Below are 26,155 nucleotides of genomic sequence, written 5' to 3'. Positions count from 1 at the left end.
CTGCCGTATGTATAAATTTTTTAAAAATTCTATTTGAAATGCATATCCAAGTACCCTTTTATCTATTGCATAAGTCAGATGAATCATGTTAAAATTATGAATGCCAAAGATCCAAGCCAAACATTTGTCTCAACCTATTTATCCTGATCTCCACAATTACTTATCTCGAAATCTTTTTAAATTTACTTTTAACATTGTGCCAAGTTAAGAAAACAGAACTGGGCAACTTGGAATTTACCTTTAATCTGACTAAAATCTTCAATGCCATAAACCAATTCTGAGATATCACTGTATATAACCAGGGCCATTCCTAAAATCCATAGATGCCATCGAATTGTACCGAGTCCAACTGTGACCACTCCATCCATTATGTAGTTATAGTCCTGTGATTTCTGCTGCAGCATTGTAAGGGATAAAAGTGTACAAAATGTATTTGTATGCAAAAAAACAGTCTCTGAACCAGCTTAAAAGTTTTAGGATCATGAATTAAATAAAATTTAACTGTGAGTACAGAACAATAGAATGAGAATAGAAGTTAAAAGATGAAAGAGCAAGAGGCTTTTAAAATGGCAGCCCTAAAATTATAATAAGTTTGACAGCATTTGAAGTTGGATTTCGTTGTTTCTGTTTAGATCCAGGTGATGATTTTAGCATTGTTCCTATCTCTTTTGTTACAGTTGACAGACCTCGATCTGAGGAAATTATACAAGATAGCAACAATGAATATGGTAGTCATGCAAAAGAAGATGGTGATGGTCCTCTCACAATTTCCCTGCCTGGTACTTGTAATTTTTCTCATAATTATTTATTTTATATTTATTGAGATTCCAGCATTGGATTATTTAATTATGTGTTGGAACTGAATAAGAATGGATCTCCAATTATATAAGCTTAAGAAACACAAGATATTAAATTTAGCTGGAGTGAATGAATTTCTTTGGAAATTATTGTCACAAAATTTGCTTTAATTTTATTACAGTGGAAATAACTACACAATTGTATGTACTTTCGGATGCTCCAAAGGTTATATTAAAAAAAAAATGAAAGTATCTTTCTTCATTGGTTTCCCCTCTATTTTGCTTTCTTGCCAGTGACCGCTAAGCACTGATCCAGAGTTGAGGGATCGAAGTATTGATTCCTTAGTCCACAAAGAGGGCATGGCAATTACAATCATACTCTGGGTTAAGAAGAGTGTTTTTTTCCCCATTCATCCCTGTAGTAGTTGATTCTATGATAAAATACATGTTAACAGTGGGTAAAGTATATATGGGTAACAGACCTTTGTGCTTCTGTAAATCTGAAGTGATTCGGTACTTTTGAGAAGAGTTAAATTGTAAGTGAACATTATCACCTCTAGATACAGTGATTAGATCCTATTCAGTGGCAAGACTTTATGTCATGTGGGGTGGAGGGGCAAATCAAGGCCTGTCCACAAAAGTATCAAAACAATTGTCTTTAAATAAAACTGAACCCAAGTTAAAAGAATCAGCAAGTCTGTTGATAGGAAGTTAGAAAAAGATCTGCATGTATATTTTCAGGGATGAAATTCACTATTGATAAACCAAAAAATGCAATTTATGGTCAAATCTGCAAAAGTGGCCGACTGTACCTACATTATTGGGGCCGAATGCTTGTATAGCAGAGGTAGTTCGGCCACTGATCCAGAAATTGATCAAAAGGTTTAATATCCTGGCATGTCATGTAAAAGTTATGAGGTCGGTGTAAGTGAGCCAGAGTATATGTATGCTCAAAGTAGCAACATACTTTCTAATACAGTACAACTCCCGATTATTCAAAAAGGTTAGGTCTGGGCCTATTTTGGGTAAACGATATTTTTGGATATCTGGTCATTTTTTTAAAAAACAGCCCAGTAGCAACAGCAAATAATTTTTAACAGTGTTTAAACAACAAACAAGCAACAAGGGAAGGCTTTTAAAGCATGAAATAATATTTAAATCTCATCAAAAAACAACCTGAACAAAATAAGATAAATCCAACACCAAAAACTCGAAATTCTACTTAGAGGTTTTTTCCAAAATTCCAAAACTTTTACAGCTCTGAAAAAATCTTGGACAAATGAATTTTCCAAAAAGATTTTGGAGCCGAACAGACGTCACTTCCGGGTCCAAACATTTTTCAGATAACTGAGGATTTTGGATAATCCGATATCGGATAATTTTAATAATTCTAATAGTTAGGGACCCAATAAAATGAGGCAACACTCTGAACATGCAGGAATGCAGAAATCCCTAATTAGATGGTGACTACAATAGTGGACTTCTTAAACACAGGGGATTTATAAGGACTTTGAGATTTATGTTGGAGTATCTTCTCCATTCACTTATTTCAGTGGAAAACAATGACTATAAATGAGTGTTAATAATCATTTTAAGTTTTTAAACACAATTTTTGCATTCAGTTTATTATTTTTGATTGAATTTTAATAGTTTTAGAATATTTTGGATTTTTAAAATGCTTGAATAAATCAGGGCATTGTTTAAAGACAGGTTTGATAAGTGGAAATGGTCTGTTATAATTTACTTTGATCTTTTCTTTCTCATCTTTTTTTTTTCAAATGTTCTGCAATCCCATAACAGGTTATTGCCCCATAACACACCTTTTCCATAATTTTTGTTTTCCTCATATAATAACTGTCCAAAAATTTATGTAATGTTTCAATTGTACCTAAACTTAAGTTTTCTTTTTCACCACTGTGTTCCAAAAGATTGGTCGAATTTAAGTTTTTTTTTCAGTAACATTCATTCCTCCAAATAATAACCTCCAATAAAATTAAATCATTCTTGATAGTCACTCTCTCTATGAAATCTTCAGCAAACTTTTACGACTTTTACCTCCACTATAAGTTTGTTGTCTTAATTTGTAAAGGATTTTTTTTGTATTGAGATCTTCTGAAGTCTTTGTAATTCTCCTGATGTACTTTCTTTCGTCTTTGGCAAGCTTCTTTCCTTTTCTTCTTAGCTTTTGTAGATTTTGAACAAATTCATTATGGGTGTTCTTCCACCCCCATCCTAAGCAATGGTTTATAGTTTCAAACTTGATATTTTTCTATTCATCTTTCAAACTCTAAATTTTTTTCTACTATAATTAAAATAATTTTGTTTCTTTTTAAAATTTTCTATGCTTTCTGCTTCTGATCCTGGTTTCATAACATAACATAACAATTACAGCACGGAAACAGGCCATTAGGCCCTTCTAGTCCGCACCGAACCAAACACCCCTTTCTAGTCCCACCTCTCTGCACAATGCACATAACCCTCCATCTTCTTCTCATCCATATACCTGTCCAACCTTTTCTTAAATAATACAATTGACTCCGCCGCCACTATTTCTCCCGGAAGATCATTCCACACAGCTACCACTCTCTGAGTAAAGAAGTTCCCCCTCATGGTACCTCTAAACCTCTGCCCCTTAATTCTTAACTCATGTCCTCTTGTTTTAAACTTTCCTCCTCTTAACGGAAATAGTCTATCCACATCCATTCTGTCTATCCCTTTCATAATCTTAAATACTTCTATCAAATCCCCTCTCAACCTTCTACGCTCCAAAGAATAAAGACCCAATCTCTCCCCATACTCCAGATGCTTAAACCCAGGCAACATTCTGGTAAACCTTCTCTGCACTCTCTCCACTCTGTTTATATCCATTTGCTTATTTTTGTTTATGACTGAAGCTAATTTTCTACCATTTTACAATTTGCCCAGTTATTTTCACTTGGCTGAATACTTGCTAATGGATTATTGATAAAACATGAATATGAATTTTTTTATTTGTCAATTTTATTTCTGTTAACTATCCATTGTAATTGCTTGTTGCATGCAATATGTTGAGCACAAATGGGGCATTGAACCTGAACACAGTTTGTGTGACACGAGTTCCTTCTATCTTTTCTCAATAATATCTATCAGCAAAATCGCTTTCCTTTCATTGTGACTCAACTAGTGAGCTTCCCCGAATGCTCTGTATAACATTCGAATCAACCACTCCCTGTGGAAGAAAATCTCATCACTCTCTGAGTAACTAAGTTCAAGTTTCCTGTACAATGGCTAATTCTTTGCTTACGTTGGTGACCTCTGGCTTTGCAGTTAGTAAAAGCATACTTTCTTATCTCTGTTCTATTGAAATGAAAATAATTCTAAGGCTATTTTCCTTCAAGGAAAACTAAATACAGCTTTTACACCTTTTTCTGAAAGTAATAGCCATGCTATTTGTACATGCTTCTGGTTTTTTTTTAAACAATTTTGGTAATGTACAGAATTTGCTGTGGGTGTTTACTTATTAAGTGTAGGTAAATTTGGGATCTCCATGCATGTACAAGTCTTAAACTTGTAGTTTTTTTTTAATCGTTGAAATTATTTGCTTTGATGCTAGATTTGTCTCCGTGCAAAGTTGCTGCAGATCTCTCACTTTTCTGTATTGAAATTAAATATTAATATAAATTCTGAACTATAGAAGCATTGGCACTCTGGCCATCTACTGCTGTCTGTCAATCTGAATAAGCACCTTTACATAACATAAGTCTTATGTTTGAAACTAAATTTGTTGTCAGGTTATTCATTTACCTGTTATGTGCTATCTTACTAAAGGCATTTTGGAAGTCTGGATAAATTGTCTCTTAATTTACTTGCCTTTTTAAACGCTTTCATCCTCTTCCATCTCGGTTGTTTAGTTTACTATGTGGATATGTAAGGCTTAAATTACTAGTAAGTCATTGGCAAATTGACTTTGGTATTCTTATTTCTTCAAATCTTTTAAACCATAATTTACCCCTGTTATGCATGAATTTTATTATTGTGCACTATGAATTCTGAATGACCATAAAGCATAACAAATAAGAACATCTTTTAATTTTTATGTGTAATCTTTAAATATTACTAAGAAGATATTTCATTGAGATTTTGTGATTTCTGACAAATTGTTAAAAGAATGTGTCCGCACAGCTATTGTGCAGAGGAAAAAACCCAAGGATATAAACTATCGGTATATATTTTCTATTACCCATTATTAGCTACAAATATTCTGAAGCTTAAACAGAATTCATTCTAACAAGTTTTCTACTGTTAATTTTATACCCCATTAATAAGTGATTTTTTATGTTCCTTTTTTTAAGTGTTCTTTATTGACTTACTTCATTACCTATCTAATATATCCTTACCTTTTCTATCTATAATTTTGCTGATTTGGGCAGCTCTGGGTCCTGATTCCTGCTCAATTGGCATTGAAGAGTAATTCTGGTATGTTAACACTCTTTACTGTTTAATCTTTTTCTGATTTTTTTTGACTACATCAACTGTTGTGTTTTCTCTGTGTGCATGTAAATTGTAAGCAAAATAATTTAAGGATGTCGCGCTTCTATTTCAACTCCCTGCCCTCCCACCCCCAGCACAGAATGATGCAACAACTTGCTGCAATTTTTCAATCACTCCAGATTCACTGTCTCTCTTTTGCCCTTTCCTAGCGCATCTCTTCAATGAGACCCACCTTCTCGTCTTTTTGTTCCTTTTTCATTTTCATTCCTGGTCACACAATATTATTACTGTCACTATTCTATGTTGAAAACAATCCTGCTTTATTTCATTGCCTGAATGTTGTGCCAATTTTTCCAGAATGCAACCTTCCTTACTTAGTTTCATACTGTTTCTACCAGTCCATCATGTAGTGCCTTCCATCATCTGCAATGCAGTATATGATCCTATTCCTCAAATCACTTTGCAGCTTTGCTGTTCCCTTAGACTGCACGCATTTCCTCATTCCCTTCACAGAAGTATATTGGCTAAGAGAGTGATCATTTGCTTGGGTTGCATTCCTTTACAAGCCTCTTGTAGCCCGTTTTGCTCATTCTTCCACTTGCCATTGCAGCTGTTGTGCTGGATTATTCACCTTTGAGGTTGAAGCCTTGTTTTTAATCTTATGGTGAACTATTATTTGTCCATTTTCTTTAAAATATGTAACAGGGTTTCCATATCTCTTCCTCTTGAGTTAATGGAGCATCTCTTTACTTGTTCTCTTTACATAATAATAGGATCCTTATAATCTATCTCCTGTCTGTCAAGAAGGTGACTTACATCCAACTCTACAACATTACTTCAAATTTCACTCCTCCATACTCTCATTGAAACATATTGTATGTGATTTGGATAGCTTTAGCCTCCAACTTCAGTTGCCTTTCCAATATTTGAAGCCCTTCTTAAAAGGTTATCTCTTGCATCCATGGCTTGCTTTATCATTTCCTTTTTGTTTCCTCTTGGTCACCACCAACCTAACTTGCTCCTCTTCATGCTTCCCCTCCACCCCTTAAATCTGCCTGCAACATTTTCGAAGTTAAATAGGAATTCACATTGTTTTTATCTCTATATTTATCATAATGTTAACACCTGCCTGTGTTTTAGTTTCCAACTGGTGCTTTGTTTTGCGTTATTACAATATCCTGAAGATGTTGTGTCCTAAAGTTGGTCCACATTTTGAATTTAAAATTGTTGCTATAAAAATTCAGTATGCCACTGTACTTAAAATTCTGTTGAATGTTTGCTATTCAAATTACACTTTCACTAAAACAATTTTTTTAAACAATATGGGCAAAACATAGTTTAAAAAGCAGGTTTGAAGAAGTTGGAAGGTGTAAATTATTAATTTATCTCTTATTGAAATGAAGGAGAGGGCACCAATATGTTTCACTTTAAAAAAAAAAGGCTGGAGTAAATATTATCATTTTGTTTAAAGGCTCGTTAAGCTTGTGGCAATATATATGTATGCATTGTACTCAATCCCCACGCCTGCAGACTCCATTAACCTTCTTGGGTTCCTTCTCAAAGATGGTGTAAAGCTTTATTCATTGGGTAACTGGGGTGCACTTAAGGGTTTCATTTTGATTCCAGGTCTGCACTAATCCAGCTGTTTGAAATGGGAGGAATAAGACCCTTGATGTGGTATCCGTGTTCTCAATTAAGGAATGGCGAAGTTAGCCAAAGGCATTAGGAAATTGTCTCTTTGAAACTTCTGCTGGACAACTGGTCATGCATAGGTGTAAGACAGATGAGATTATATTAATGTGTTTCCCTTTAAGGACAATGGCTTGGTAGATAAACATTTAACAATGAAATTGCTGATTATTTACTTATCCCTCTGCTAAAATGCAGAACATCAGGAAGCCAGTTCATTTGTAAAACATTCTGTGTATATATATATATATATATATATATAAATTTAAAAAAAATAATATGCTAAACTACATGCGAGATAGTGTTTCAGTAAATAGGGCATGGGTCATATTGCAAGATGGCTGCTTATGGTTGAATTGATGACTAGGCCATAGGCTCCAGGAGTGTGGAGGCCTGCGAGGCAATGGGAATGTATTGACACATCTGAAAGATGTATTACTTTATTGCTGCCTTCCTTGGGAATTAAGATCTGTCCTTCAAATTATATTACAGGTGCTGAATATCCAGATGCAGATAAACTTGCAGTTATTTCCTCATGATGAAATAAAATCAGAAAAAGATGGAAATACTCAGCAGGCCAGGTATCATCTGTAAGGGATGTGCTCCCACTTGCTGAGAATTTACAGCATTTTCTGCTGTTATTTTAGATTTCCAGCATTTACAACTTATATTTTGATTGCCTCTTGATAATATTACTTCTCAAGAATGTGGTTGGGTAAGTCTCAAACTAGAGGGCCTGATTTAAGATGAGAGAGAAGAAATGTAAAGAAAATCTGGGATTTTTTCCCACATAGTGTGGTGGTTATCTGGAATGAGCTGCCAAAGGAAGTGGTAGAGAAAGGGGCAATTCTAATGTTTGAATGGCATTTGGACAACTATATGAATAGGAAAGGAGTAGGGAGATATGGGCCTAATGCATGCAAATGACAAAAGATTAACATAGTGGTCGAACGTGCCTGTTTCGGTTGCCAGTCCCAGTGTTAATGTGCACCCATTAATAGTGATGTACTTTTGAAACTGCTAATAAAAGAGGACCACTGGAATATCTGAAACTGTTCTGGAGACACCTGGCTAAATATGCAATGTTAGTTTAGGGCAACCTGGCATAAGTGGTCCATTGGAAGCAATCTATTTGTACTCCAGTCAAATACTTCTATAGGACTTCCTTAAATCTACTCCAACTCAATAGGACTGTTGTCCATTTAATTATTCCCCAGGATGTTAGGGCCACAATTGCCTTTGAAACTGTACATGACTGAAGGAAAAATTGTGATTAACTGTATCTCTAGTGACCTATCAAAAGAAGAAAAAGAAAGTTAAATAAAGGAACTTTTATAATTTTGGATATATTATATGCTATGCTGCGTATTTGTTAATTTTCAAATGATTTGTTGTTCCACTGGCATTTTTGCTGGATGATCCTTGTAATTTTGCACTTCTGATTGTTGGGTTGTGATGTTCCTGAGCTTATTAAAGAGTCTTGTATCCAGAATCTTGTTATTCATTTGAAATTGCGTCACATTTCTAACCGAGATCCCTTATCTGATTATATTTGATTCATCCCTAATCTCTCTGTAGTTCCTGACTTTTATTGCTTTGAATCCATGAAAGTTAGTGACAAGATCTAAATAGAATGTTGTCAGTATTAGAAAATACTTAGAGTTGCATTCAATAACCTCATTACAATATATCTAGAATAACCACCACAGGTACTTATTCTATGGTTTTGAAAGCATAATATTATATTAGTGGCAATTCCACATAATAATTGTTCAGTTTTGATCTGTGACTAGTGTTATACTTGGTAGCTATTTTCTACTGCACTGTTGTATTTAGATTTCAAGCTATCAAATGAGCAGTTCTACAAATATTTGAAATTTCACTGAATGACAGAATGTCTATAGAAGGTAAATTGAGATTATTAATTGGAAAATGAACTTGAAGTATTGTTGAAGAAAGAAGCATCTTGCAGGTGGGTTATTATGGTATCAGGATTTGTAGAAGCATTTGCTATAGTTGTATAATTTTAACTGTCATATGATATTTTGTTTTTGAGTTACAGTACAATGCTGATTATCTGAAATGGTCGGGTCCGGGCCTATGTCGGATAAATGTTTTGTTTTCTGGAGAACTGGTCATTTTAAAAAAAAAAGACCAGTAGCAACAGCAAATCACTTGTAACAGTGTTTAATCAACAACAAACATAAAGGGAAGGCTTTTTAAGCATTAAAATGTTTAATTCTCACCAAAAAAGTGCTGGCCGCCGCCAATCCCCGGCACCTCCCTGCTGCAGCTGGGAGCCCGACATCCCTGCTACTGCCGGGAGACTGCTCTCCTTTTTTTTTTTGAAGACTTTATTTAAAATTTTATAACATGAATACAATAAAGAATTATATTTAAAGAAAAATAGAGAAAAATTTTTTTAAAAGGTATGATTACAATATTACATCAGAAAACTACACAAAATACCCCCCCCCGTTAATTGTAACACAATATTAATAGTCTAACTTAAAATTAGTCCAACCCTCCCCCCAAAATAAAGAGTGGAGTTAATAAAATTGACAATATTATATATGAAAAAAAATACCCACTTACAAAAAAGAGATAAAACTTAACCTAAAAAAATTCTAACAACAAAAAAAAGATAAAACTTAACAACAACAAAAAAAATTGTCAATACTAAAATATCACACTTAAACATATATTTAAATCAAACTTAAATGCATATAATTAGCAAACGGAGTCCGCTTTAACTTATAAAAAGACATCTTATCCTGAATTGAAAAAGATATCCTTTCCATAGTCAAACAAAATTTCATTTCCAAATACCACTTATCTAAAGTTAGTATATTTCTATCTTTCCAAGTAAGTGCTATACATTTCGAGACTGCTCTTCTTGATGACGCAGGACAAGGGATTCTTCCAAACACTTGTGGCTGGGGGACAGTTGGCACGCAGTTTAAGATGGAGAGTTGGAGAGAAAAGTCGATAGGGAAATGGAAAGAGAGAGGGGAAGGAGTTAGCTGAGAAGATGACAATCATAATTCCAATTTCGTGTTGAGGGAAATTTTTTTCAATCTGTAAGGCCATTTCGGCACTGGATAAATGAGGATTTCTGATTTGTTTCAGATATCCTCATTTAACCGAATTTTTTTTAAAAATTTGGGTAAATTAGGATTTTGGAGAATCTGATTTCAGATACTCAGAGTTGTATAATATCAGCCACTTAATTTTGACTCATTTTATTATTGTGCCAACCTTGTTCTCTCTAAAATTTGTAAATATTCTGATTGCTATGTACAATTTGCAATATTATACCAATGTTCAGTTGCAATATGAATGTTCCACTATCACCATTGCTCTGTCTGCAGTGAAATGTCTCTCATTCTTGACATACCCAAGCAACATTGGCTAATCTTTTAAAATTGTGCTTCTGCCTTTCTAGATGATCATTAAAACTTTTTTGCCAATTTATCCTCTGAGCATAAAGAAAGAACTTTGAGACTTCCTCAGCTTTCTGTCTTCTTTCATTTTTCAGTAGAAGACTCCAATGCTGTGGGGCGTCACTTTTGCCCAAATTACCTTCAACAGATCCCATTAAAACACTATCTAATATAGGTTTTCAGAAATGGTGTAGCATCACTTCATGCCATTTTTTAACATACTTCTGATAAAAAGTAACTTCAACTCATTTTCCACTCCACAAGGACTTTTAAAAGATTAAAAATTATGAATTTTGATTAATTTCCTTTTTTAAAAAAAATGCCCAGTTTTACGTCAGTGCTTTTGAATAATCCAATGGAAAACACTCTCACTTCATGGCTTCAGATGATTTAATTGCCCTCATCCCTGTAACCTCCATCTTCTGATCCTTGCTTTCCTTTTTCTTTTTCAATCTTTTTATTGAAGTTTCAGATTAATAAGCATATGATAGAAAGCGATCAGGATTGCATTAACAGATACAAACACAGGCATTGAGTAACGGATGTAAACTGGGCCTCCCAATCTCTTAAAGGCCATTCATGAAAAGGAATCAAAATTTTCTACAAAAATATCACCCTAACTAAGTAACAAAGCAATAAGAAAGAAAACAAAAGCTGGGCTACCATGTTTCAGCATTTAAACAATTAGTTTGTGGTTAATTCCACTCCTCTATACTCACCAAAAAATGTTGAAAAGGATTCGGAAGGGATCAACAATTCATATGAAAATGTCGAATAAATGGCCTCCATGTTTCTTCAAATTTAACCAAAGGCTCAACAGTACCACTTCTAATTTTTTGTAAATTTAAACATGGTATAGTTTGGGAAAAGAAAACTTGGTAGAAGGTGGTTTAGGATCTTTGCATTTGAGTAAAATGGATTTCCTAGATATTCCATGACAAGCTGAAGGAGATAAGTGGCCAGAATCCAAAACTATTCATCCACAAAGTGCAGTAATAGGATGAGTTTCTAGGTCAATGAGCAAAACTGCTGAAATAATATCTTTCCAATATTTTTTCAAGGAAGAGCAGGACCAAATCATATATGTCAGGGAAGTCACCTCAGTATTACATCTGTCACAGATAGGTTTACATGAGAGTATAGCCACTTTCATATCCTTAATTCCTTCATCAATCCCAGATCAGGTCTGGACGCAGACAGAGTAAAGCCAGTTTCCAGAAGTCGTGCAAAGCCAATTACTGAAGAAGTGATACTACATTGAGTGAGAAATTGGTAAATGTCTTGTGGATCTGACTGAGCCCACTTTTCAAGTCTTGCAGTCTGATCTTGGCTTTGGGGCTTCATTGCTTATTCCCACCCTCCCACCCCCATTTGGTAAATTACTCTTTCCCATCTGTTCCCCTCTCCTCTTCCTAACTTCTCACAATTTCTCCCTACTCTCGCTTCAATCTCATTCTTCTTTCCCCTCTAACTTTGTGCTTTTGCTCTTTCCTTTTCTTTCCCCTCTCTTCTTGTCCTGCGGTTGGGTTCTGATAGGATGGTTGAGAGAGTGATGGTGAAAGCCATGTTTTTAGTGAATGGGAGGCATTGTGGTGAATTGGATGTAGCATGTGGGAAGTATTTTTCAATGATTTCTTGTTTAAAAGCTTTTTCCTATTTAAAGCATGCCAAGCACTAATTTAGGATTGTTAATTAGGCTTATTGACTGGCAGTTCCACAAGTAAACACAGCTTAATATTAATTATTACTTTGTATTCTGTTCAGAGATTCTTTTGGTGCAGTTCTCGTTAAATCTACCGAAAACATTTTAACTGTGATTATTGAAGTTATGGCCATACAGGGCAGAATCATAACCTTGCCTTCAGTCAGTATACCTTAACATCTTTGAGATTGAATCATTTGGTTAGATTTTTTCTGAGGTTTTTTTCAGCTAGTTTCTTCTTTGAACAGGATTAGTTGTTTTTATTTGTAGATAGGCTAGAAGGGACCCTACTGTCAGGAAATGGTCCAGCAGCACAAATTAGCTTGTCGCACTGCTTGCATACATAAAAGAGCAAATAGCTCTTCCCTTTTCCCAAACTCAGGAAATTTTATCAAATTTAACAAAAACTGATCATTGAATATGAAATGGTCAAGGTTACTTGACTGAATTATATCCATTTGAAATGTGAGATTTTTCACTGTTGTTTATTTTTATGCAGGAACTTCGGACTCTACTGAGAGCCTGAAAAGCCAGAGCACCAACAGTTCATCTCAGCCTCTTCTTGCTGCCTCTCATACTATTCTTATAGAGGATGAGGGTCAGGTTCCATGAGGATTTGAATTAGCAACAGAATGATCAATTGCATGTGCCATGTAAGATCTTTTGTCCCCAAATCAGTTTTGTCTTCATGACACAATTTACTGTCTAGTTTTACAATAGTTTGCCATGCTTTATGATGTCTTTGTTTATCATTTGCCCCATATATTTTTAACATCAGTTGTGGCCCAAACTTGTTTTCCCCTTTACACTTTCATAACTGGCAGTCTGGCCAACCTATTCCCCATTTGATTATTAATAGTAGCCCAACTCTAATTTCAAAATACATTGCGCACTAACACAATTGATGTTATCCCCTTCCCACCCCCCACTATTTACATAGAAAACCAAGGTAGCTCATCTTCCTTGCTCAGGTTTTCATGATTGAGAAAGTACAATTAAAACTCATTGCACTTAAATTCCTCAGTTAAAGTGCAATGCTGACATGAAGGCATTTATTTATTGCTTTATTTAATATAGATTGAAGTTGTTTTTGATTTTCCCACTATCGTAAATAACAATTGATTTGCCGAAGTTGCAACTCTTTGAAAGATGAGATAATATGGTCCTAAACTTGTGTCATGGACGGTATATTATATCACCTGTGCAGGATGTTTTCTCTTCCATGCACAACTTGCTTTTTAAAACTTTGTATCTAAGTACTGAACTATGACTTTACTCTCAAGTTTGTGAACTGTCTTTAATGTGATTAATTCTGGGCACTAAATCATGTGTTAGAAAGCTGAGTATTAGAAGATCACTGCTGCAGGCCGTTGGAAGTGTGTACAGTTGATTATTTTCCACTACCGCCTATGAAAACACTTCCTCTCCAAGTATGTTGTTTATTCTGATCACCTTGACCTTTATGTACATTAAAATTATTCAATATAATCTGTAGTAGTAATGTATTTTAGATCATAGTCTGTGTTATCATGTAATCTGTCCATCTTTGTGGTGTCTACCTCATTAACTTGTGTATTAATATGGCAAGAGAGTATGAAAAATCTGTCTGAAGCAAATATGATGCACAATTTTCCAGGTAGTAAAGCCTTAATTTTAGCAGGGTTCCAGAAATGGCGCAAATCTCGAAAACCATTGTATTGCACAGTAAAGTCAGTACCACTTTGTTCATTTGTTGCAGCCATGGCAATGAGATATTTGGGATGTTGAAATGGACCAGTTAGCTCAGGGGTTTTCAAACTTTTTCTTTCCTCTCACATACCACCTTAAATAATCCCTTTGCCATAGGTGCTCTGTGATTAGTCAGGGATTACATAAGGTGGTATCTGAGTGGAAAGAAAAAGTTTGAAAACCTCTGTTTTATTGAACATAATTGACTTGTTGCGTGCACGGTTTCATAACTCCAAAGGAATGACAATTTTTCTCAAGCAAATTATTTCGGTAACAATTAGGTCCAAAGCAGTTATTTTTTTTTAAATTTTTCTTTCCACTCGCATATCACCTTAAGTAATCCCTTACTAATCACAGAGCACCAATGGCATTGGGATTACTTAAGGTGATATGTGAGTGGGAAGAAAAAGTTTGAAAACCACTGAGTTAGCTTATTATTAGTTTGTATTCAATAAGGTAACAGCAAGATAGGGAATCTCAATGCTAAAGTATCTGACACAAAAATGATCCATAGTTGAGTGCAAGGATTAAAATTATATTAATAAAAGTTGAACAATGTTGAAAAGTTTAAAGCTGCAATTCTTTCCACCAAATCTTAAATAAGGCCTCGTTTAATTTATGGAGAGTTGAATAAACGTTTATTACCTCAAACATTCCTGCAAATAAAATTTAAAAATTTCAATTAGAAATGTTACCCAGGCATAAATGTTGCAGTTGGCAGGGTTACAGGTTTCTTTTGCATGCAAGGCAGTGATGATATTCATTGTAATTGATGAATATTCTGGTATTTAAGGAGTGGGCTTTAGACTATAATAAGTATCAGTAAATTATTGTGCAGTTCATCTGGAGAAGTATGAAATCTGCCTGGCAGCTCTGCTAAACCATGTTAAAGACAAAAAAGAATATGGGACATGGGTGGTGGTAGGTCCTGAACATTGTGGATGCTGCTTGATGTTGGATGCCTCTCCCACTAGCCCTCTGTCATGCTATGACTAAGTAACAGCCTGACCAGGAATGCCACAACTGCTAAATAGCAAAACAGCATAAATTAGATGTGCTGTAGAATTTATAGTATGTTAATTAGGCAAAATCCCTGTTCAAAACTATAACATGCCATAGCCTGCATTTTCTATGTTCCTAAATCAATTTACTTCCATGAGATTTTATTTTATACTCCACACTCTCAACCCAAAAGGACATTTTTAAATAGAATATTTACTTCAGACTGGATTTGTCCAATTTGCTTAAACTCTTTGCTACTTCTGCACAGATATTGCTGATATTTCATGCTAATACTGCTGTATAGCTAGACCTTGGACCTCTTCCAAAAGTACTTTTATATTAAATGTTAGTCCCTCTTTCAGAAATTAAATTAAAAATTATCTCCACTTGCATTGTATTCAGTTTCATCTCTGCTGTTTATCCAATTTCCCATCCAATTTTTATAAAAAAACTATATTGATGCAGAAGCAGGTGATAAAGATATGCAGGTAAATCAGAGCAGCCATTCTCAACATTTTCTTGGCTATGGCCCCCTTAGGTCTCTGCTCAAAGCTTCTGGGCCCCTTTCCCTGTGAAGCAGTCAAGTTTTACTTTCTTCTGAACTACTTTCCTACTGACTATATTAAAAAAAAATATCGATGTTATGTGAGGAGAAAAGAAAACGAGGCTTTTACTTAAATGTGCTGTGCTTCCCCCCCCCCACCCCCCCAACCCCGGTGTGAGAGAGCCCCATGTTGAGAATGGCTGAATTAGAGCACAGGTAAATATTTTAATATAGTTCCTTACCCAGTATGCACGCTGTTTCTGACCATGCTCATGATCTCAACTCCATTCAGCTGTACAGGAAGGTAAATTATGAGAATATGTGGAAGGTTTTATACACCAAGCAAAGTGCGTAATCTCACCTTTTCACATTATTCTTGAATATTTGATTTTTTTGGGGTCATATTAAGATGATGCGAATTAAGACTATTCAGGTGAGGTTAATACAGCATATTCATTCAGATCCATCTGCTGACATTTTATCCTTATTCTGTGCCTTGTACCTGATCTTATGATGAAAGTATGTGTAATAAAATCTTGTCATTTGATCTGGTGATTGTGATTCAGCAAAATCTTGAATTTCAAACTGTTTTGAAAGAAAATACTAATTTTCTATATAAAGTAGTATAAATAAATGCTTAGTTGAATGTATTTTGAGATGACATGGAAAGCATATATGAACAGCATAGTGAGTTATCTTGCAGAATTATGTTGAAGTAATTTTGTCCATTGTAGATTTTTAATATGTAGTCATGTTTCCATCGAGCTTCACTGTTGCATTTACTACAGAATGCATCGAGTGCGTCATTTTAAAAGATTGAAGGAATTCACTGTAATTTCATATGAATGTGATTTTACATTTGTTTGTAGGATATTGTATTGTAATAAAATGTTGCAACACTAAAGGTTTTTTAGCTTTTTACTACATACCAAGAAATAAAAATTAGGCTGTTCCAAAAGCAGTCCACCAGTTCATCTCAGCGAGGGATCTTGCCCCCGTAAAGTCAGTTTTCCTTGTCTCTCCATCGATGTTGCCTGACCCTTCGGCAACTTGCTATTCACTCAACTCCAGCACCTGAAATGCCTTTTGTGACAGAGTATATAGATATGTTTTTTGGAGATAAATTGGGAAAGGTTTGTTAGAGTAGCCTACATACAAACACTTTAAAACAGATCTTATTTGAAATATTGGAGCTCTGCTAATGCTGGACATAGCGGCTCCACAGCTTTTGCAAGGGCTTTGGAGAGTGCTCAAGTGACTTCACTAATGGATTGTTCTTTACAAAAGGCAACAGATGAAAGATCTTGTTGGAGCGCAGATTATCTGGAGATGTTCTAAGAGGGTCATGTGCTTTTGCAAGCAGAGAGAGTCAAACAGGTTTTTTTCTCAGTGAGAGAGAGAGAGGGGGACAGAGATCACTTCTACAGTGTTACAGCCAGCAGAGGCAGATGGGACTGGAACAGGACATGCTGGCAAGCTTGTGGAAAGCCCCATTTGAAAGATGGCCTGGTCAAAGCCCTTGTGGCTCATGCAAGAGGAGAGGGCTGGCTGTCTAATGTTTCACTTGGAATAAGAGAAACAAAAAGGAACTTGGTGGTAACCTGAAAGAAAGAGGTTATCATCTGGAGAACCCTGAAGGGGCAAGTTTTGTCAGCAAAACACTAGAATGGCTGATTAAAAATGAATCAGTTGTGGATGTCCTGGAACAACAAATCTGAAAGGTCCAAAGCCTGAATCTACAGTCAAGTAACAGATACAAATCAATCGTCACAATGACTCCATCATGACCGTATCTTATGACTTCTGAAAACCAACAAGAATCTTCCTGAGTGGTAACCATTTATCTTTCAAGCACCAAAGCCTGGTAAAACTTTATAAATGTTAAATTATGTGCACAGTATAAAAATTATCTGCAACCAGTGAGGAATGAGAAGTGAGATTGGACTGAGCCAAAGAACTTCTCTGAATTTACACACACGAGCACTTTGAATTAGAAGGGGGTTAGGTTAGTTAAGTTAAAGTGTGATTCTGTTTTAATGTTTAAAGATAAAAGCAACTTTTGTTTAAGTAACCATTTGTCATGGTGAATATCTATTGCTGCCGGGTCCTCTGGGCTTGAAGCATTTTTCATCTTCATTGTACTCCGAATACTTCTGTAGTCATGAGTAGTCAATTTTTTTTGCTCTTTGTCAAGGATAGTGTGGAAAAGTGTGTCTCTGGGAAATGGATGTTATAGGATTAAATATTGATTTATCCTGATCTCCTGTAATATAGCTAGTCTAATTTAATAGCCACAAGTTTTGGTACATTTCTGATATTGGAATTGCATAATTAATAGTTAAACTTGCACAAATCAAATTAATATTTTTTTAAAATATGAGGCACTGAGGATAGTTGAACTGCTTTATGATGTCACAGGAAGTTGCTGTGACCTCAGGACACTTATTCTGACATCAATAATATCTTCACAATAGAATAGCTAAATATTAACACCTACTTTTGTTATACATGGCAGCTAAGATTTTCCCACAATCAATTTTCAGATCAAGTCTGAAACGTATTTTTGGCCTAATTACAAGTTTCATCATTAAGTATTGGCCAACTATCTGATATTGTCACGTGATAGAATATTCTCTGCTGCTGATCCACTCTCAAATGAACAGGAAAAAGATAAACTGTGAAGGGAAAAAGGTAAGAGTGTATTCTATGACTTTGTATACTTTGCTTTTGCTTCTGCTTTTGTTATCCTAAAAATGGGCATTTCACCTCTGTCTGTATAGGTTGGATCTCAGTTTTAATGGAACAGCACTCACAGTTGCACAGCTATTCAACATATATAACCGTAGTTTGTACTACTTCCAGAATAATACAGAATAAGTCTCTCCTTTACATTTTCATGATCTAAATTGACATTAGTGTGCTTCATGGTGCGGACATGTTTATTTAAAAAGCGTTCTGTGCTGATCTATGCTGAATGTAAATAGATGCTAAGTAATCAGGACAAACTTTTTTTCTGTTTTATCTGGCTTGCCATGGTTTCATTGGGCCAATTCTTCAGTCCAGTCCAGTGACAGGTTTATTCTTTGTGTGCTACAAAAAGGAGTCCTCAAGAAGACTAGTTTACATTTCCAATTAAAAGACAATTTTCAATAGACTCCGGTTTAGGTTATAGTGCCGGTATCTGATTTATTGTTAACCTATTTGCATTCAATACAAGTGAGCTATCTCTCAATAGTTTAACACATGTTCAGAAATTGTGTCAGGAAATCGCGTTAAGGAGTCAAGACCCGATTTAGACAAGTAACACTTTGTAGGAGAATATCTTACTTCAGCTTATTCACAAGTGTTGTGCGCTTGATGCAAATGATGACTTTGGACTGAAAGGTCCAAAGTCTGAATCTACAGTCTAGTAACAGATGCAAATCAATCGTCACAATTAACCAGTGACGCCATCATGACCATATCTTACGACTTCCATGTGGAAAAGGGTGAGCTTATTAAACCTCTTAGTTGAGGTTGTACTTAACAAAGGAAGTTGAGATGGTTTTTGGAAAAAAAAATCTATTGTACAGAGTAGAGCTTGTTTCACAGATATCCAGTTTGTTACAATCTGGAACAAAATACAAAGTTTGTATTTTTAAAACATGTATTTTTTTTTCCAGGTTTTCCTTTTCTAGCTTTTAAAGGCTGACCTCATAATGGTCGATTATTGAATAGTGAGTGAAATGTTTGAAACTAGGGTTACAAATGCACAAGATGAAAGCTTGAGTTGAAAACTGTCCTCACTTTTGATAAGAACATGGATTTATTAACAAGATAAATATAAACTAATTATTTCATTGCACAATTTTAATAATTTAGTTGTTTAATGATGCAAAAGATTGCAACTGTTCCATTTATATTTGTATTTCACTCCCCAATGAGCTACTAATTTAGGTGTAGAATAGTTTGTTTAGAGGAAAATAGTTGGTCAGCGGAAATTGTAAGAAGTGTTTGGGCACAGAAAGATGGAATAGAATTCTGGAAATCAATCATCCAAATGACCAGTACAAGAAAACAATAGAGCCTTGGCGTGGTGTGGTGGATGACCAGCTTTTCCGCTCCCCAAGAGTTTTCACCACCTACAACAATGATGTTTGGAGAGCGAAGGAACTCTCTACTTGCCAGGATGAGCAATTGGAAAAGTGCTTGAGAAATTTGTTGTCTTCCAGGACAAAAGGGCTTGCTTGATGCTACCCCATTCCACTGCTGTTACTCAATGGCAACAGTTAGAAATGACCTGCAGTTTAGAGCCTGTGCCCCTGGCCTGAGCCCTACAACAACTATATGTGTATTGAGTTGGGTAGATCTGTGTCCTGCTGATCAAGTTCAGAACTTCATTTAGGTCAGGATGATTAGAGCAATGTCATTATGTATGTCATTTGTTGATCTGTGACAATGTATTAGTTTTCCACTTTATTTTCAGGTAGGGCATGGAAACAATTGTATGTTTTCGAGCATAATTTGACTTTGGGTTGATTGGCTGAGTCAGCTTTGAATTTTGTTCCAAGTTCCTTTTATTGTCATGTAATAAATCTTAAAGACTAGGCTCTTTCAAAATGTCATGTAAATGGGGTGGACCAGGTTTTTTTTCTCCACAGTTAGCGCCCCAGTTAAGCAGCAGTTTGAAAGGGTCCCATCGGGTCAACTCCGTAGGAGCCCAACCGGATCCATGACCTACCTCAGAGGTAATCAGGGAACCCAGTTAAACTAACCTAGGTCTCGTCCATGGCCAAGTTGAAAAGGAAAATGGCTGACCTGCTTATTCCCGTGGTGTCTGCGCTTGCCCACAAGTTGCCGGGAAGCCAGCATCCGAACATCTGGTGGTATTTTCAGTGAGTGCGTGATGCGTCATTGCGAAGTGGGATCCCCCTTAAATTTCCGGGTTGGTGATAATGCTTCCAGCACCTTTGCCCCAGTAATCACACCCAGGTTTCTGGAGGGCTACCCAGTTGCTGCAGTTTGAAAGGGGCTTACTGTATTGTCCTTGGTAAATCTCTACTGCAGTTGTTTTCCAAAGCTATTGCAACACATTCCACATCTGTGATCTCTACTATTGAGCATCTCTGCTTGGCGGTTCACCTCCATAACTCCTGGAAAGGAGTCGCACAAATAGAAGGTGGATGGCATGAGTACTTTCATTGGTCAGGTCACTGAGTATAAAAGTAATCTTACAGCTACATAAAATTTGGGTTATGCCACATCTGGAGTATTGCAGGCAATTCTAGTTGCCCCATTACAGAAAGGATGTGGAGGGGTTGGGAAGAGATTTACTTGGATGCTACCAGATTAGAGGGTATGACCCTCTGGTGAGAAGTTGGACAAACACAAGTTTTCTCTCAAGCACGGGCAGCTGACGGGAAACCTGATAAAGGTTTATAAATTATGAGAGACATAATAAAATAGAATCTTCCCTTCCCCCCCCCCCCCATGTAAAAATCTCACATACCAGAGGGTGTGTTTAAAGTGGGGTGGAGTTTAAATGAGATACAACAGCTAATTTTTTTTAAAACATGGTGGTAAGTACCTGGTAGGGGCTGCCAGGGATAGTTGTGGAAGCAGAAATGTTGGTAATGTTTAAGAGACTTCAAGTCAGCCTCATGAATGTGCAGGGAATGGAGGGATATGTATTGTCCAAGCAGCAGAGTTGAAGTGTAACTTGGGTGTGTTTGGCACAGACGTTGTGAGCTGAAGGCTTGTTCCTGTGCTGAACTGTTCTTTGAGAAGGGCAAGGATAACAAGCTTGTGGAACCTGAGATGTCAGTGCTCCTCTCCTAGTTGCAGAGAAACCTGCATTGAAAATGTCAATTATTCTTAGTCGCTGGACCAAAATCCTCAATATCTCAAATGCTGGGCATCAATCTCCGTGGTGCTGAAGACGTGAAGAATGAGCTGCCTCAGTAACTATCGCCCAGTAGCACACATCTACTGTGATGAAATTGGGTGGCATGGCTTTAAATGGATAGAATCAGCTTCTACCATGCTGTAAACACATTTTTAAATTTTAAATTTAAAAATTAACTTGTATGTAAAAACCTGGACCCACTGCAATTCCCCTGCCACCACACTCGTTCCACAGCAAATGCAGTCTCATTGGCTCTCCACTCAGCACAGGATCACCTGGACGACATCCATCAGGCTGCTTTCCATTGATTACAGATCAGCTTTTAACACCATCATTCCCTTCGTATTGGTCAGCAAGCTTCAAAAGCTGGGCCTCTGCTACTGGATCCTTGACTTCCTCATTGGAAGAGCACATTTAGCATGATTGGTAACCACATCACTTCCTCACTGACAATCAACACAGGCGCATCACTGCTGTGTGGCCAGGCACAATTCAAATGCCATCTACAAATTTGTTGATGACACCACAGTCGTCAGCAGAATTACAAACCGCAATGAGGAAGCGTGCAGGAGGGAGACGAGCTCGGTGAGTGGGGTGGGGTCACAACAACAACCTTGCGTTCATCATTAACAAAACTAAGGATCTGATGGTGGATTTCAGGAGAACACAAACCAGTACTCACTGAGGGGTCAGCAATGGAGAGGGCAAAGAATTTCAAATTCCTGGGTCTTCACATCTCTGAAGATCTATCCTGGGGCCATCACGTCAATGCAATCATGAAGGCTTGCCAGCAGCTATATTTTGTTAGGAATTTGAGGAGATTTTTTATATTGCCAAAGACTCTTGCAAATTTCTGCAGGTGTACCATGGAGAGCATTCTGACTGGTTGCATCACTGTCTGGTATGGAGGTGCCATTTTAAGAGATGGTGTCTCAAGAAAGCAGCCTCTATCGTAAAGGTCCCACACCACTCAGCCCATGCCCTCTTCTCACTGCGACCATCAGGAATGAGGTACAGGAGTCTGAAGACATATGAAATCAGCTGCTTCCCTTCTGCTGTCAGATTTCTGAATGGACAATATACCACTGACACTACCTCACTTTTTTTCTCTTGCACTAATTATTTATTTTTAAATATTGTATTTACAGAAATGTAATTTATAGCCATTTTGCACATATTATGCACAATACTGCTGCTGTAAATCAATAAATTTAATTACATGTTTATGAGAACAAATGTGATTCTGCCCTGTGGGAATACCTTGAGCAGAAAGTTTGCCCTGGTTTAGGATTGCTTAGTTATGGGAAACAAATACTAGATCTTTTTTCCTATAATCCTACAGATGAGTTGACTAGAGAAGACCTGGAAGATTTAAGAATTAAAATATGGGAGGATTAAGTACATTTCCCTTTGGAGGTATTGTCTTGTTTTAGTTCACAAATGCCACTTAGTGTGCCCCTGAACTTCAAAGGAAAGCCTTTATGAAATGATTTTGTTACCAGATTGGAATTGTTCCCTAATTTATTTTTTGAAATAATGATTGTTTAAAATGCATCAAAATACAAGACTTTTTAGTCAAGATTAAAAACATGATACGTATCTCTGAGAATATGTATTATGTATGAGACCTATCTGCACTGGAATATTAATCTGTGTCTCATGACAATCAAATACTCAATCTCAAGACTGTTATGAATGAACAAAAGGATAAAATTCTCCATTTGCAATGGCAATTGTCATTTCCTGAGATTTTTAAAAAAAAATGTTCTCAGGCCTTTATTTTGTTTGTATTTTAATTTCCTTGATTTTCTTCAAGAAATCTGAATACTCAATGGGAGAAACTTTGTACAAACAAGTTTTGGAATTCTTGTGCAGAATCTCAAAGATCTCAGTAGCCAAAGATGTTAAATCCTGGAACAATACTCTGTGAAACTTCTGCAGTAATATTCACAAGTTAAAGATTGATCTTACTCAAGCACAGCATCATGCATCAGTTTACACCTTTCACCGCTGTCCTGTCACAAGGTGGAGCTCTTTATGCAGCTAATGAAAGTGAAGCTGTCTTGATCCATCATGAATGGACCATTGCAATGATGGCATCTTGTGTATCATTCCAAAAAGAGAAGTGCGATAAGTGAGTTGAAAGAAAAACATATCAACTTGGTTCACCAGGCAGTACCTTATTACTGTGCCACTTCTGGCTTCTTGGTACAAAGGTTCATAGGAATGCTCTACTTTCATAAAGCGGTGTATACCTGTATCCTCAAACAATGTCTATCTATCAAAGAGTACATTGCTAACTAGAAATACTTGGGCGGGTGGGTGGGTGGGAAGAATCTAAGATTATTAAGGGAGAGCTATATTTATGTTCCTTGATTAAGCTTGATGCGTATTTATTTTTTTATATACAGATGATGCAACCTATCTCATGAAGGTGTGAGAAGCAGTCTCCTTTCGGCCTAAATGTTTCTAACATTCTATATTTGTCATTCTCACTTGAACTCCTACAGGTGGCATTCCTTATTTATTTGTCCCCAAGGAGATGAGGGATAAATCTCGCCAGTCCCAACATATTGACATTTATTTCTGTCTGATGCTGTTATTGTGACAGCTTTATGTTGTACTGCTGTACTTATTCGCAAGCTGCCTTTAGTAAAAACAACCTGATATCTATTTCTGTTCCGTCGCCTGGCTATGACATCAGATACTTTGTTAGATCATGCAAGTTGTTGTGATCATTCTGTTCCCTTAGCAGTCACTGTTGCTTTGCTATCCAATGTGTTAACAAGAAACTATTTGCAGAGAATTGAACTGAGTTGAAGGATTTTCCACATTTTAAAATTATGACCAACTTCTAGCGACCAAATACAATTGCTTTAGTACTTTACTGATTGGTATATAATTTTACACTTGGCCGAAAGGCCAAGAAGTTTTTTTTGTGTATATTTTTACATGCCTGTAGCATGTAAAATAAAACTTTCATTCACAAATTTCTTGTACAATCAAAACACATACAATTTTGGAAGTTGAAGAAAATTCTGTAAAACTGATTCTTTAAAAGCCTGTTCTTGAAACTTATCACCTTGATTATTAACTTATCAAATTACAAAGCTGTTTAATAAAAGGAACTAATGTTGACGTTTTAACATGCAAGTCTGTTTATATAGAACAATAAATGGAACTGCAAGGTTAATGTAAGCAATGGAATATTTAGAGAAATGCAGTATTTGAGATAAATCTGCGCAAGTATTGATTGAGCTAAATACAGCACTTTGTGTAGGTTTGGATTTTGTTAGAAAAGGCCATGAGGGGAATGTGGAAGTAGGGGTGGCAGGATGGGGAAAAGGCCATGGTTGGGAAAAGGAACAGGAGTATTTTAAATGCCACATTCACTTCAGTCAGCTCAAAGTAAGTATCGCAACATGGCAAATCAGTGCAAATAGCTGATGCTGGATATTGGCCAGATCATTTATTACTATGAAATTTATTGAGGAGATGAAAATTATTCAGGATAACTTATCGGGTTTTCTTAGAATGGAGAATTTTTTAATAACCAGAACTTGGATTCTCGCCTACAGTCCTGAACCATGGCAAGCAGGTGAGGTAGAAATAATTGTATTTTGGAATATTTAAATCCAATGGATAGCGACGTGGAGAACTTGGATCATTGAGACCAGTTGTTGAGACGGAGAGACAGCACAGGGTAGTTGGTAGTGAACTGAAGATAGTAGTTGCTAGCTGTGGGAAATCTGGGAGCTCTTAGTTCATCACTGCCAATGGGTATGATTTTAAAAAAATGTTAAACAACTTCAGTGGACGCATGGTGGGGAAGGAAAGGAATCGGAGCACTATCTACATTTTCCTGGTAGGTTAATAACTCCTCCAGGCTCCACATAGAAAAGGGGGAAAGAAAGGTTCTGCTTCTTTGCCTAACAAGTAATAAAGACTTCCCCATATCCGTGATCTCTCTATTCAGAGACGATGTCTTGTGGATTGGTAATAACTTGAATGATTTACTTGGCCATCCGCCAGAATTCCAGCAGGTGAACGTTTCTATCCACTGCGTTTTCTGGTGCCAAACAGTACAGGTTACTCCCAGAAGGTGGCAGCCCAGACAGAGATGCAAGTTGCAGTCTCCACCCCTTTGCTGAATGCCCAGGAGAGGACTTGCACTTCGACATTTTCTTACACATTATTGAAAACACTGCAAAAGCCCTCTCGACTCCAACAAGAAGTTCGTGTCATTCTGTGGCGACACATTTAAAATTGATTATTTGAAATATCTAAAGAAAAAAATGCAAGCTTGTAGCTGGCACCTTTTAATGTTGTTCTCTCAAGTGCATCCATTTGATTGATTTTGGGTGACCACAGACCCTCCACTAATTTTCCGTTTGCTGAACCTGCCCTTGAAACGTGAAATTGCCCTGTTTTCATCTCATTGCCCTGATCATGCGAAAAAAACAGCGTTCTCCGGTCCTCGGTGCAAAACCCGCAGACACACAGCCAGACAGGCAGGAAATGCATTTGCAGGAAAAGTGTTCATATCTACAAATAGCTAAGCATTGTGGCATGAATAGGAGAGTCGTGGATGGTGATGTGAGCAGTTCTTTTGGACTTGTTGCAATTAGGCCCCTCTTTCTGGAATTTTAGAATCTCCAATCAAGCTCCAAATCCCTGGGAACAGAGCATTATACAGACTGCAACAACGTTTCATGTCCATCCATCGACATTGCCGTACGAAGGGCATTTGTGGGGCAAGGAGGTGCGCATTTTGAGATCCCCAAAGGAAATGTGGACGAGCTGCACCAAAACTTTTTCTTGAATGAACCGTCTGCAATGTCATTCGTCAACTGATTGGAGTTGCTGCCGTTTTTATTTTCACACATAGGTTTCACG

General features: G+C 36.5%; 2 protein-coding genes across 5 annotated transcripts in view; both read left to right on the top strand.

The window, feature by feature from the left end:
- LOC138747505 (E3 ubiquitin-protein ligase MGRN1-like) overlaps positions 1 to 16,279 on the top strand; it is a 117,399-nt gene extending 101,120 nt beyond the window's left edge. For 2 of the 3 annotated variants that reach the window (XM_069906775.1, XM_069906773.1), the window contains 2 exons: positions 678 to 779; positions 12,601 to 16,279. In XM_069906775.1, the coding sequence (XP_069762876.1) occupies positions 678 to 779; positions 12,601 to 12,713 (215 nt within the window). In that variant the 3' untranslated portion in view covers positions 12,714 to 16,279. Of the gene's footprint in view, positions 1 to 677; positions 780 to 7,448; positions 7,538 to 12,600 lie in introns of all 3 variants that reach the window. The other variant, XM_069906774.1, reaches the window with a different exon arrangement.
- A 1,556-nt stretch (positions 16,280 to 17,835) lies between these two features.
- Positions 17,836 to 26,155, top strand: part of foxj1b (forkhead box J1b) — a 32,399-nt gene continuing 24,079 nt past the window's right edge. The window contains exons 1-2 of one of the 2 annotated variants that reach the window (XM_069904811.1): positions 17,836 to 18,066; positions 22,602 to 22,675. The gene's annotated coding sequence lies outside the window, so the exon portion shown is untranslated. The remainder of the gene's footprint in view (positions 18,067 to 22,601; positions 22,676 to 26,155) is intronic. The other variant, XM_069904810.1, reaches the window with a different exon arrangement.

The sequence above is a fragment of the Narcine bancroftii genome, chromosome 12 (genome assembly GCF_036971445.1).
Source record: "Narcine bancroftii isolate sNarBan1 chromosome 12, sNarBan1.hap1, whole genome shotgun sequence".
NCBI classification, from domain to species: Eukaryota; Metazoa; Chordata; class Chondrichthyes; order Torpediniformes; family Narcinidae; genus Narcine; species Narcine bancroftii.
The sequence above is the reverse complement of the archived record's forward strand: the minus strand, read 5'-3'. Positions and strand labels throughout refer to the sequence as shown.